The 12,995-nt window shown below is 45.6% G+C and overlaps 1 protein-coding gene across 1 annotated transcript in view; it reads left to right on the plus strand.

Annotated features, from left to right (window-relative positions):
* Positions 1 to 1,265: 1,265 nt before the first annotated feature.
* fryb (furry homolog b (Drosophila)) overlaps positions 1,266 to 12,995 on the plus strand; it is a 67,535-nt gene continuing 55,805 nt past the window's right edge. Inside the window, exons 1-2 of the mRNA XM_062537053.1 lie at positions 1,266 to 1,479; positions 10,754 to 10,944. Coding sequence (XP_062393037.1) covers positions 1,410 to 1,479; positions 10,754 to 10,944 — 261 coding nt within the window. The 5' untranslated portion in view covers positions 1,266 to 1,409. The remainder of the gene's footprint in view (positions 1,480 to 10,753; positions 10,945 to 12,995) is intronic.

A 12,995-nucleotide genomic window follows, 5' to 3' on the forward strand; every position in this document is an offset into this window, starting at 1 on the left:
TTTACATTGCCTCTACTTCTTATTTTGGTCGGTTTAGATCTTTTTTAGTGTGTGGCGGAACATGCAAGACTCAGTTACCGCCGTTATTATTTCAATGACATGACAGTTTATCATTCTCTCCCCCAAACGGCAGAGCATGGTTGTGTATATTTACACAGAATATGCTTGCTGCAGTGTGATGATGGCTCAGGCTGCCCAGGCTACTGCAGGCTGAGGCTGCCCATGGTTTGACCTTGACTAGTAGTGCACCGAGCACACAGATCTCTCCTCCAGGCTCTGTGGTGTTGGAGGAGCCTTGAGAATCGGAGGCTGCATTCACACACCTCTCCTCTGTTTGTTTTCTTTTTTCGCCCGCTTTAGACGACTGTATTTGTAGAGCTTGTCGTAATGGGGGTGAAAAATAAAGGGAAGACAAAGACAGAGAAATATTGTTTGTTGTTGTCTCAGATGAATGGCTTTCTTTGGCTGAGAGAATTAGCCGTGAATACAATGTAACTGTTCACAACGCAAGCCATGCAACCCAACCTCCAATGTTGCCATCTAGAATTGGTCCATCAGCGTTGTTTGTAAACATTGCTCTGTTTACAAAGCGTTGGTTCCACTGCAGGTAGAACAGCGTCCATGCCTGCATGTGCACACGCCATGGTAACGCGCTCCCTCTGCGCTGCGCATAGTGCTTGTGAGGTGGAAACAAGAGACAAGCGGACAACACACACACACACGCACGCACACACACACACACACACACAAACACACACATACACACACACACACACACACACACACACACACACACCACTTATTATGAGGCTTTCTCTCTCTCTCTCTCTCTCTCTCTGTCTCTGTCTCTTGCCACTAAGAGGATTGGCTCTTAGGCTCCCCATAACATCTGCGCATTATAGGAAGAGAGGGAGAGAGAGAGAGAGAGAGAGAGAGAGAGAGCGAGAGAGAGACAGTGTAAGAGAGAAATAGAGAAGGGGTACTGTGTTACAGAAAGACGATGGCGTAACAGTGAGAGAGGAGAGAGATAGAGGCAGAGGGAGAGAGACAGAGGGAGAGAGAGAGAGAGAGAGCCGTGGCGTAACAGAGAGAATGAGCGAGAAAGACATGGCGTAAGAGAGTGAGAGAGAGAGAGAGAGAGGGAGGGAGGGAGGGAGGGCGAGAGGGAGGGGGGGTAGAGTGAGCGAGAGGGCAGGATGCTCACAGCTGACACAGGCTCAGCAGGGAGAGAGCTGCAGTATCTGCAGCCGAGAGGGAGCTGGACCGCATCTCTCCATCCTCTCTTCAGAGCTCCATCCCTCTCTCCTCTCTCTCTCTCTCTCCTCTCTCTATCTATCTCTCCATCTCTCTCTGTCTTTTTCCTTTCCCCTGCTTGTCGTGTCAGTGGAGAGCTAGCTAGCTCTGCGGCCATGGCTGGTCAACAGGACTCGGGTTTCTTTGAGATCAGCATCAAGTCTTTGCTGAAATCCTGGAGCAGTCGTAAGTACACATCATCGACGATCTCTCTCTCTCTCTCTCTCTCACACACACACACACACAACACACATACACACACACACACACACACACTCTCACATACACTCATATACACACACATACACACATGGAGTCGTGTTTGTGTTTGCGTATTTAGTGTTTTGACTGCAGGTTTATGAAAAGCTCTGGATTGCCTGTCTCTCTCTCTTTCATTCTCTCTCTATCTGTAGGCTATCTCTCTCTCTCTTTCTCTCACTCTCTTACTCACTGACCCTATACTGTAGCATAGCCCAGCGTCTCCTCTATCAGTGTCGTAGGTCGTAAACATCTCGCATTACCCCCTTTTCAGCTGTGACGTTAGACAGTGGAGTCGAGTGCTGACGCGCACAAGCCCACACAAAAATATAAACATCCCAGATTCAGGATTCAGTGAGCTCATTTTTTTAGAGGGGTGTGATTGGATGATGGATGAATGTTCTTCTCTCTCCCTCCCGCTCATCTTTTCTCTCTCCCTTTCCCTCTCTTGCACTTGCACACACATAGACACGCACACACACACACACACACACACACACACACTGACTCTCACACACACACGCATGCAGTATTTTCCTCAATGTATCATTCTATGTCTATGTGTGTGTGTGTGTGTGTGTGTGTGTGTGTGTGCTTATGTTTGTGTGTGTGTAAGTGGGTTTGGTCCTGTCTTAGTCAGCATTCTCTGACACTACCGCGTTACATAATGGGTCCAGGCTAAAGGAAGGACCATCTTCTCTCGCCGTTGAGCCCAGGGGCAGATCATGTGAATAGCCTATGTGCTCTGTCTGCCGTGCAAATCAAAGGGTCGCGGGCCAATCACAGCTAGCTAAAGCTAACAGCTTTTCATGCTTTTCTATGGGATTACAGTTTACCTCACGTACTGTGTGCATTTGATGAATCATATTTTTTCTAAGTATACATATGTGGGGGGGATGAGAAAGGGAGACATGGACTAGAGGGAAAGAGAAAGTGAGAGAGAGAGAGAGAGAGAGAGAGAGAGAGAGAGCAATCACATCATCCCGTCACACGCCTCCATTGCATGACCTCACTCAGTCCTGAGCCTTGCTTGTTTATACGCGTGTGTGGGTGAGTGCACGTGAGTTTGGAGGGCTTTAAGTACAGGCTTACAGCCTTTGAGATAGATAGACAGATAGACAGATAGACAGATAGATAGATAGATAGATAGACAGATAAATGGACAGACAGACAGAGATAGAAATAGAACACCTTATTGACACACTACCCAGAGTGCATAGTGTGTGCGTGTATGTGTGTGTGTGTGTGTGTGTGTGTGTGTGTGTGGTCGATCTGTGGCATGTCCTCTTCTAGATCGTTCTTTAGGTGTCAAGGTGAACTAGAGAGCACATGATCTCTCTCAAGTGACATCCACCTGTGTGGGTGCAGACAGTCTGGGGAAGGATATGTCCCGTTTTGGACTCGCTAGAGCAGAGAGCAGAAGGACACAGGCTTCCAGTTCTGTTCCTTACCGAGTCAAACTTACCCAGCAGAATCTCATACGATACGATACGATACGATACGATACGATACGATACGATACGATACGATACGATACGATACGATACAATACGATACGATACAACTTTATTTGTCAGTTTGTGCTGAAATTCTTTTTGCAGCCATGGGCAGCTCATTTAAGGATTGCAGGACAGGAACAGTACATGCATGTAAGACATAGCATCAATAGACAAACATGTATACATGCAGTACATGTATACATACAAACATGTATATGTAGGACATAAAGCACATTAAGTATCAACCAAACAGGCAAGAGACATTTTCTATCTGTGCTCTCTGGCAGACAGGGATTGAGCACTTCTCCTGCGACATCGCTACTCTCTGGGTCATGGGTCTTGCTGTGTTTCTTCATGGAATTCTTTAGTCGCCTGCCTTACAGTGATGATCGTGCACACATTCGAATTGCTTATGGAGTTTATTTGATGATTTTTTTTTCAATAGCACACAGGACTCTGCTGTACAGAGATGATATTATAATCACAGAGGATAAAAACACAATAAAGCCCAGAGGCGTATTTCCATTGTGGTCCTCGTGTTTTACACGCAACATGCATCACGATAGCAATAAAACAGCAGACGGACAAAAACAGGCAGCAGGATGGACATGCTGATCTGCACAGTTGGTTAAATGGTACTTTGTTAGCATTTCTTTAGGAACATTTTTGATCTGTGTGTTTGTGTGTGTGTGTGAGAGAGCGTGAGAGAGAGAGAGAGAGAAAGAGAGAGAGAGCAATAGAGCTTCTAATCTACTTATGCGAGCCAAATATTCAATTTAGAAGCCATTACAAAAATGAAAGAAGTTGCCCTTGTCCCTTTGTATTGAGTGGTGCTGTTGGTGTTGGGAGGATCATGTATAATGTCCTACTCCAGGCCGGCCCTTATTGTACAGATATATGTGTCTATCGGATTTCAAGTTTGACCATACCTATGCACAGAATTCAGGTTATAATGTTCATAACAATATAGTCATGGAGGCAGACAGAAAGAAATGTACAGTACTGTAAATGTGCACATACTGATGTCATGCTCACCTCATGACATTCTCTGGACAATGTGTGTGTGTGTGTGTTTATGTTTGTGTCTTCTCTTGACATGGTAATTATTCCCATATCCTCCAGCTGACGATTAAGCAATGATCTCACACCAGAATAATCTTTAAAATGACTCTGGTCACACACACTGGGTGTCAAGTGTCAGTGCTCGAGTGACTCAGACCTCCTGAGTCACCCCCTCACTCTTAACCGTTTGAGCTCATGAACCATTGGAAGCACATCAAGCCCTTTATGAAGGCATCGCAGGCACGCTCGCCCAAGAATGTTGTGTCTATGCCCTAGAATGTTACATGCGCACGCACATACCAGTTTAGAACAGTTAGGCCCAGATCTCATCATGTTCCTGACGGTGATATCAGGCAGATAGATATGCGGTGATAAACGCGTCCATTCCATCTAACCGAGGCCTTATCTCTCCTGCTCATCAAATATCTCACTTTTGTCTGGGTCCACCCCCCCCCCTTCTCTCTCTCTCTCTCGCTATCTCTCTCTCTCCCTTGCCCTCTCTGCAGCCTTCTTTCATTAGAGACCGCGTTTGATATGCCATCCCTGGCATCTCCCTGTGTGGCTGGCTGGCTGGCTGGCTGGCTGTGATGTTGTCTTATTGCGTCTGAGATGGGTGTGATATGAGATGGAGCACGGGAGGGTGCCCTCTCTCTCTGTGTCCTGCTGATTCATGCAGTTGTGTTTAGTTTGTTATTTATTTATTTTCAAGGGGGGGGCACTACTGTTTTATTTATTAATTTGTTTTTGCTGAGTCATGCTGACAGTGGAGATTAGCGCTTGCTCCTCTCCTCTGACATGTCGTAGGCTACAGTGCACGCATCGCCCAGATGGACTCACACGCAGCAAGGGGCCATATGCTACTGGAGCTCACACACAGCTCTCTGGGTCCTCTCTCTCTCTCTCTCTCTCTCTCTCGGTTTCAATTCAATTCAGTTTTTAATTCAATTTCAATCCAATTCATGGAGCTTTATTGGCATGACTGTACGTGTTTTACAATGTTGCCAAAGCAGTAATTGCATCAAAGAATTAGCCATTAATATTAATAATAACAACAATTGACATGGACTATGGACAGTGATAAAAATAATAGAACATTAGGACACATACACTCACACACACACACACACACACACACACACACACACACACACACACACACACACACACTCTCCTCTCTGAAGATCCTGCTCTCTATTACTCCTCCCTCTCCCTCTCTCCCTCTCTCTGCTGTCATTGAAAGGGGTGCACAGGGATTCTTTGTTCAGCCATGACACAGCTCTAATGAGACAGGTGACATGAGGTGTTCCTGTGCAGCAGATGTCTCCTGAAACGGAGTTAAAACCGGAGCAGGAGAAGCTGGATCAGAGAGCTGAGTCACTACATAAAACCCAGAGACATCAAAAACCCTGAGCGGAAATCAATTATATCATCCAAAGAAAGATGTGTGTGTGTGTGTGTGTGTGTGTGTATGTGTGTATGTGTGTGAACTGTGAATGTGTGTGTGTGTGTGTGTGTGTGAGTGTCCATTTTTTCCTCTCTTGCTCTTCTCCATTTCATCCCCCTCTATTTGCTTGAGACATCCCTATACCAGGAAGTCATACTGACGTGAGGAATCTCTTTTTTTAAAGAAACAGACACCGGGGCATGCCATGGCTTCAGAGTAGGTCACGGAACCGAAAACAACCCTTCAGCACTCCTAGTTAGGACACGCAGGACTCTGCGTAACGACTGGCTACTTTCTCACTAGAATAAAAAACCGCCCTAGCTTCATCACATTAAAAACCACTCACCGTCTCAGAAAGTGCTCTAAGTGCTGTAATGTGTCCGTCAAACCTGCTTGTCATGCTAACACTCTGGCTCTGTTACCTCAACTGCACCAAATGACCCAGACCCAGAGATTCATGTGACCGATTGTCTGGTCTTGATTTTATTTGCAGTCATGTAATAATAGTGTGCGTGTATGATTTAATTTGGGCTCGTCCTGGGCGGTTTCCTGGGTCTTATCTGGCCCCTCTCCCCCTCCTCTCCCCCTCCTCTCCTCTGCTCTGCTGTGCTCTGCTAGCTGGGCTGGGCAGCTCGCAGCTCAGCTCATGTTGTTCTCCTGTTGTCTGGCTACAGTGTAGTGTTTCAATGCTGGAATTCAGACTATCCTGGTGTGGTCTTAGACTGTGGCTTCTCTTCCAGGGAAATGTGGTGTGTGTGTGTGTGTGTGTGTGTGTGTGTGTGTGTGTGTGTGTGTGTGTGTGTGTGTGTGTGTGTGTGTGTGTGTGTGTGTGTGTGTGTGTGCGCGCATGTGTGTGAGTGTGAGTGTGTGTGTGTGTGTGTGTGTGTGTGTGTGCATGCGTGCATACGTTCAGACACTTGTTGGACCAAGCCTGGCCAGCAGCATAGTGCACTTTGACTGAAATGCTATGCTGTGGCTTTAAGTCAACATAAAAGATCTTCCAAACAAGCCAAGCAGTTGTTGTCTTGTCTAAAAACATCTGTGTTGCGCAAGGTGTTCAAAAATAAATAGCTGTTCACGTAGTGTACATCAGTCCAATTTCTATGGAAATGAGTTGTGTTTGTGTGAATGTATATGTACCGTTTATGTATGGGTGTTTACTGTCATGCATATGTATGTGCCTATCTGTCTGTAGAAAGCAAGTCTGTGAGTGTGAGTAAGTGTAGCCATGTTAATGTATGAGTATATGAGTGTGTGTGTGTGTGTGTGTGTGTGTGTGTGAAAGAGAGAGTTATATTTAGCCAAGCACCAGACCTCCCTCCCTCCCTCTCTCTCTTGCTCTCTCTCCCTCTCTCTCTCTCTCTCTCTCTCTCTCTCTCTCTGGGCTTTGCTAAAATTCCAGCCTGACCTTCTGAGTGTGGAGGGCTCTCTCTCTCTCTCACTCTCTTATCACACGGCAGAAGGAAGCAGAGCCAGCAAGGGACGGCTGGCTCTGAGTTCAACGCCAGGGCTTACTTTATTTCCCAACCCTTGGAACAACAACAACAACAACAACAACAACAAAAAACATAGATCCAGGAACTTGTAAGGCAAATCTGCTCTTCTTTTCCCGCCTACCCTTGCTACTTTTCCTCTTGGACACGCGTGGCTGGAATTTCCAGCATGGAGCTCTGGACCCCGGAGCGCTGGACTAGGGGCCTGACAGGGAATGTGACCGTGGGAATACTGGGTTAGTCCCGGACAGGATAGCTGAACCGACCCCGCCATCACCTCCACCTCCACCTCCAACTCCCCCACCCCTTTTCTGCCCACGCCCCCTCCTCTCCTTCCGGCCTGACCATGGAGGTGTCACCGGTGCGATGGAGCCGGGCCAGCGTCATCAGCTTTATTAAAGGCTTGGGTAAGGGGGTCTGTGCTAACGCTAATGTTAGCGTCATCAGCTTTATTAAAGGCTTGGGCAAGGGGGTCTTCGCTAACGCTAATGGTTAGCGTCATCAGCTTTATTTATTTGCGTAAAGGGGCCTGTGCTAACGCTAACGTCAGGCTCATCAGCTTTATAGGATTTTGAAGGCTTGAGTGAGGGTCTCAGAGCATCTGGGAGTGAGGGTCTGTGCTAACGTTAAGACTAACAGCCTGAAAGAGCCAGTGCCACACTACCAAGTGTCCCTGTAGCCATATGTGTTTGTGAATGTCTCTGGCGTATTTTGTTATTGTGGGAGTGTAGGGAGTATCAGTGGGGAGAGAGAGCAGAGACTCAGAAGTTGCATACTGAGGACTCCTGCTACTGAAGTGGCTGAAATAGTTGATGTGCTGTTACACTAACACAGGACTTCACCATGGCCACGACTGCACTGGCCTGCTCACAGCACTGGATATGTGGCCCATGGGGACTTACCTTCTCTGGCCCAATGGGCAGGGGACAGTGACAGATTAGAGGTCAATCCACCTGTCAAGGTGTAATTTACCTCAAAACAAGCCCGTTAACAACAAGGGTCTTTTTCCACTTTTCTTTTTTTTTTCTCTGTTTTTTTATTTATTTATTTTTTCATACTGACGCCTGATGGTCTGGCATACCAACTTGTGATGTATTTAGACGCTATGTCATCGTATAAATATGGTATAGATTACAAAGGCAGGGACAGGGAGGGAGAAAAGTCCCAAACCGGTATGCATATATCCTATCCCATTTCGACATTAGACTGAAGTGTCAGTCAGAAAGCTTTTGAACTTGTGTAATTTTGTGTAATTTGCCAGTAGGTTACTGGTCTACAGTTACAAACGCACACACTTCTGAGGGCTGTGTGATCAGGCTTGGAACACAGAGGGCTGATTGTCAGTGTGTGTGTGTGTGTGTGTGTGTGTGTGTGTGTGTGTGTGTGTGTGTGTGTGTGTGTGTGTGTGTGTGTGTGTGTGTGTGTGTGTGTGTGTGTGTGTGTGTGTGTGTGTGTGTGTGTGTGTGTGTGTCAGCATGCATGTGTTGGAAACAGCTAGCTGACAGAATAGCTGACATACCTTTGACCTCTGGAGTGAAAGGCGTTGTGTTGGATCAGGAGGTCACAGCTTTCCATTAGCATGGTGTTAATGAGGACCTCTGTGTGTGTGTGTGTGTGTGTGTGTGTGTGTGTGTGTGTGTGTATGTGTGTTAGGGGAGTTGCTGGCAGGGATTATTAGCTCCAATTTGTCTCCTTTTTGTCTTTTTGGAACAACACCCATGTATGTCATATATTATTTGTAACGGCTTGTTTTTGTAAGTCTGTCCACCCTGTCCACTCAACTGATTTATTCTCCTCTCCTTCCATTCCTGCATTTCCTTCCGTTCAAACTGAACATGTTCTGCTAATGGGAGCAAAGTAGTTACTCCTCAGATGTGTCGGCCAGATATAATTACAGGCTGATAAAGAGTAAGTGTTGTGTGTTAAACATAAAAGTTGGGTTCCTCAAGGAAATACCCCCTACTGAAGGTGCCATTTCTCCTATGGCAACGTTGTTGTTCTCTCAGAATAGAGTGAGGCTGAGTCTCTTTAGTAGGCCTGAACCTGTTGTTGTTATAAATGGCATGGCTATAGTATTTTTTGCTTTTAGATAATGCCCTCTAAAGAAATAGTACCTTAATCCCAGTCATGAGACTCGCAGATCACAGGGCCACACTTCAGAAATAATACTTCAGGTACATATTTTAAAATGAACCAACATGTAATAGGGACTGACAGATGTTTGCTGCTTAAATCTGACCTCAAAGGAGAACATTTGGAAACGCAAGAAAACACAGGGTACATCTCCTAGACATTCATGTAGCTCAGAGTGAGGTATTTGTGGAAGCACTAGCCGAATAAAGCAACCTTGCCGAGCAAGTCTAAGTGGTGTCTGAATCTTTTTGATCGATCTTGAGTCTCTTCACAAGTCCTCTCATATTGTCTAAGAGTGTAATCATTAACGGTACATTGTCCAATGACTCTGGTTCATTTTACCGTCCGTAATTGTATGAAAGAGTGGAAGGAGTTGGTGTGAGTTATGAGGTTTGTAATGCGCAGTAGCAGGTGAGGAGTGGGAACATAGCGCTAGCTGCTCCTGAGCGCTGGCTGCACATGTCACCCGTTACCGTGGCCACATGACCAGCAGTGAGACAGGACCCTCTGGGCCACGGCCCCTCCCCCACCCCAAACACCCACCCACCCACCCGGGGAACAGAGGGACATGACTGCCAGAAAATGAAAACACCAGCTGCTCCCCCCTCTTTCCTCTCTCTCTCTCTCTCTCTCTCTCTCTCTCTCCCTATCTCTCTTTCCCCCTCTCTCTCTCCCTCTCTCTCCTTCTCCCTCTCTCTCTCTCTCTCCCTCTCTCTCTCTGCCCCTCTCTCTCGTTCTCTGGTAGAGACATCCGGGGACGCAGGCCACCCGAGAGCGGTGCCCAGGCCTCCTGACTGTGCGGTGACCCGTGTGCTGAGCCTCTCGCTCTGTGTTTTTGGTGGAAGGGCCGCAGGTCTAATCTTAGACCCTGTCTTAAAAGAGTTGCTGTTTTTTTATATCTCGGATGAACTTTATGTTCCTATCCTGGTTCAGTCATCTTAGGGCGCCATGGCCCTTGTGTGTGTATCCTGAGATTATAAATGTATGTTGTGAAATGCAGTGAAATCTGTCATATTTTACTATGTTCCCACAAGGAGAGTAAACACCCTGCCCACTTTTTCTCAAAACAGAACTCAGAAAATATGCACTCACATTTAGAAAGTATGGCTTTTTCATAGGTGTTTTGTTCTAGGTCATGTAGACCTTACTCAAGTGAATTTTGGGTGAGGTGTGCAAAAGCGCTTTTTTCAACTTTCATAATTGTTGAAATATAGGGGACCAGTTTGTATGAGAGGTCCATACTTGGTCCTTACATGAGTATGACACATTGCTTGTACACTGATTGTGTTTAAGATGGATCCTGGATAGATGATGAATAGAGTGAAATGTGTTTGATCATAAAACTCAAAACATGGATGGCGATGCTTAATTCCTGACGTGCCGTTGGCTTGAAGTGAACAACTCTACAGCATGACCAATGAATTTCTGGCGAAAATAAAAAAGATGTCAAACCTACATTCCCAGTAACTTATGGACTGTGTTTATGTGTGCGTGTGTGCGTGTGTGCGTGTGTTCTTGTGTGTGTGTGTGTGTGTGTGTGTGTGCGTGCATGTGTGTGTGTTTGTCCGCAGCGTCTCCAGTTGGCAAGCCCCCTCTGCCCCCAGTGAGCAGTGCTCCCGGAGAGCGCAAGGGTCCCGTCGCCACCATGCCCGTCACCGTGGACCCCGAGAGCAAGCCGGGCGAGTTCGTCCTCAAGAGCCTCTTCGCCAACTTCACCACGCAGGCCGAGCGCAAGATACGCATCATCATGGCCGAGCCTCTGGTGAGTGGATGTGTGTGTTGGCGAGTAACGCATTACATGTAATTGAGTTACGTAATTTAATTACAAAATAAATGTAACAGTAATATATTACAGTTACTGTAGAAAAAAATGTAATTCAATTACAGGTACTTTTGACATTTTTCAAAATTACAATTTGAATTACATCACTCAATTACTCAATATTACTCAATATTGTCAGCAAAACTTTGCAAATAATATTGTATGTAAAGAGAACTGTTTCCCTCCACAGCCATAGTTTGATACGGGACCTTCTGATAGGCTCTATCACGTCTACAGCGCCATCAGCGTAGGCCTACATGCCTGCCTGTAAACGTGTTATGGTTATCATTATATTATCCTCACAAAAAATTTGATGCTAATTCATGTATTGAATGCCCTTGCTGCCTTGTGCGCTTGTACAGAACTGCTCGGCAGTCTGTAGACCAAGGCCGAAATCTTCGCATGGATTTGGGGACGATATATATCATTCAAAAATCGGGAAAGTAATCAAAAGTAATTAGTTACGTTACTCAGAAAAAGTAATTCAAATAGTTACACTACTATTACATTTTAAACAGAGTAACTTGTAACTGTAACACATTACATTTCTAAAGTAACCTTCCCAACACTGCGTGTTGTGTGTAACACATCAAGATATACATTATAAATACAGTCATTGTTTTTTACTGGAAAGTATATATTTTTTTCTGATTAATATCAGTTTTATCTATCTTACGTAATAGATCAATCCTGACGAGTAGTTTTTTTTGTCCAGTTTTTATTGTTATTGTCTGTGTATGCAGTACAATGGTAGTCAGGTGGCTAATGTGACATTTGCCGGTATGCCATCACCCATGCTAAGAAGAATACAGTTGCCTGTACTAGCCCTTGTGGAAACACGGAAGTCAAAAAGGCAATATCAGTCATCCCACTGATCATGCTACATGCAAAATATTAGCCCAAAGATGGAGAGGAAGTTGTAGTTTCCAAAAGTCATGCCATTCGTTTTTTTGGCATTTACCTTTGCTCATCTGGAAAAACTAGACGCTGATATTGATACGTATGGTGAGACAGTGAGCAAAGAAACGGCATAGTGCTGAGTAAGACTGAAAGGGAAAGACAAGAGAGCTTCCCTCCCACACAACATTGCGCAGGGCACTTCCTGATAAGCGTTAGACAGCGGCAACCTTTCTCTGATGGCCCCGGTGTTTCTAGAATCTCTGCGTCTGGCCAACGCTGGGCTGTGTCTGAACAGCTCCTCTGTAACTCTCTAATTCCATTAAGCTGGCGGAGAACTTCTAAGTGGCTGGGAATGGCCGTTTATACAGCTCAGGAGCAATGCTGAAAGTGATCTTGTAGTGCCCCAACAGGAAGCAATTAGGCCCGATAAGCATTATAGTCCCACTAATATCGCAGTGTTTTACCAGCGCAATCACTGCTGCGGGGGTATGGTTTTAACGTCCATGTGGTTGTAATGATGTGGCGTGCTTTAGGTCTACAGATTGATACAGTAAAACAGGCATGACGTTAATTCTTTTGTTTCTGGTTGCAATGATGTGAATCAAACACTATCTTTGATATCTGTACATTCAGTTGTTAGTGGGGTAGAGGCAATAGTTCTGAAGTCATTTAAAATTTCTCATGTTTGATGTGTATGTACAGTATTTGACATTTGTCCTTTGTTTCACCATAATTTGCCTTCTCTGGTAATCTGGTAATCTATCAGTATCTATCAGAGTAGCACAATAAGTGATGGAAGAGCTCTTAGACTTCTACAGATCTACTCTTGTCGGCAAAAATGCAGACAAGTCCATGCCACTAGTTCAAACATGTATATCATTGTGTGATGCTTCTCTGTGGTTGTGAGAAACACCCACAGTTTAAGGTCAGTAAGAGGTCAGTACAAGGAGTAGCTCTTGGGCAAAGCATGCGAACACATCCACACACACACACACACACACACACACACAACACACAGCCTTGCAGAGGCAACCGTGGCAGCCGTACAAGATCAGCACATATCTCGCTCCCTCGCTTGCTCTCTCCCTCCC

Source organism: Sardina pilchardus, chromosome 5 (genome assembly GCF_963854185.1).
Source record: "Sardina pilchardus chromosome 5, fSarPil1.1, whole genome shotgun sequence".
NCBI classification, from domain to species: Eukaryota; Metazoa; Chordata; class Actinopteri; order Clupeiformes; family Clupeidae; genus Sardina; species Sardina pilchardus.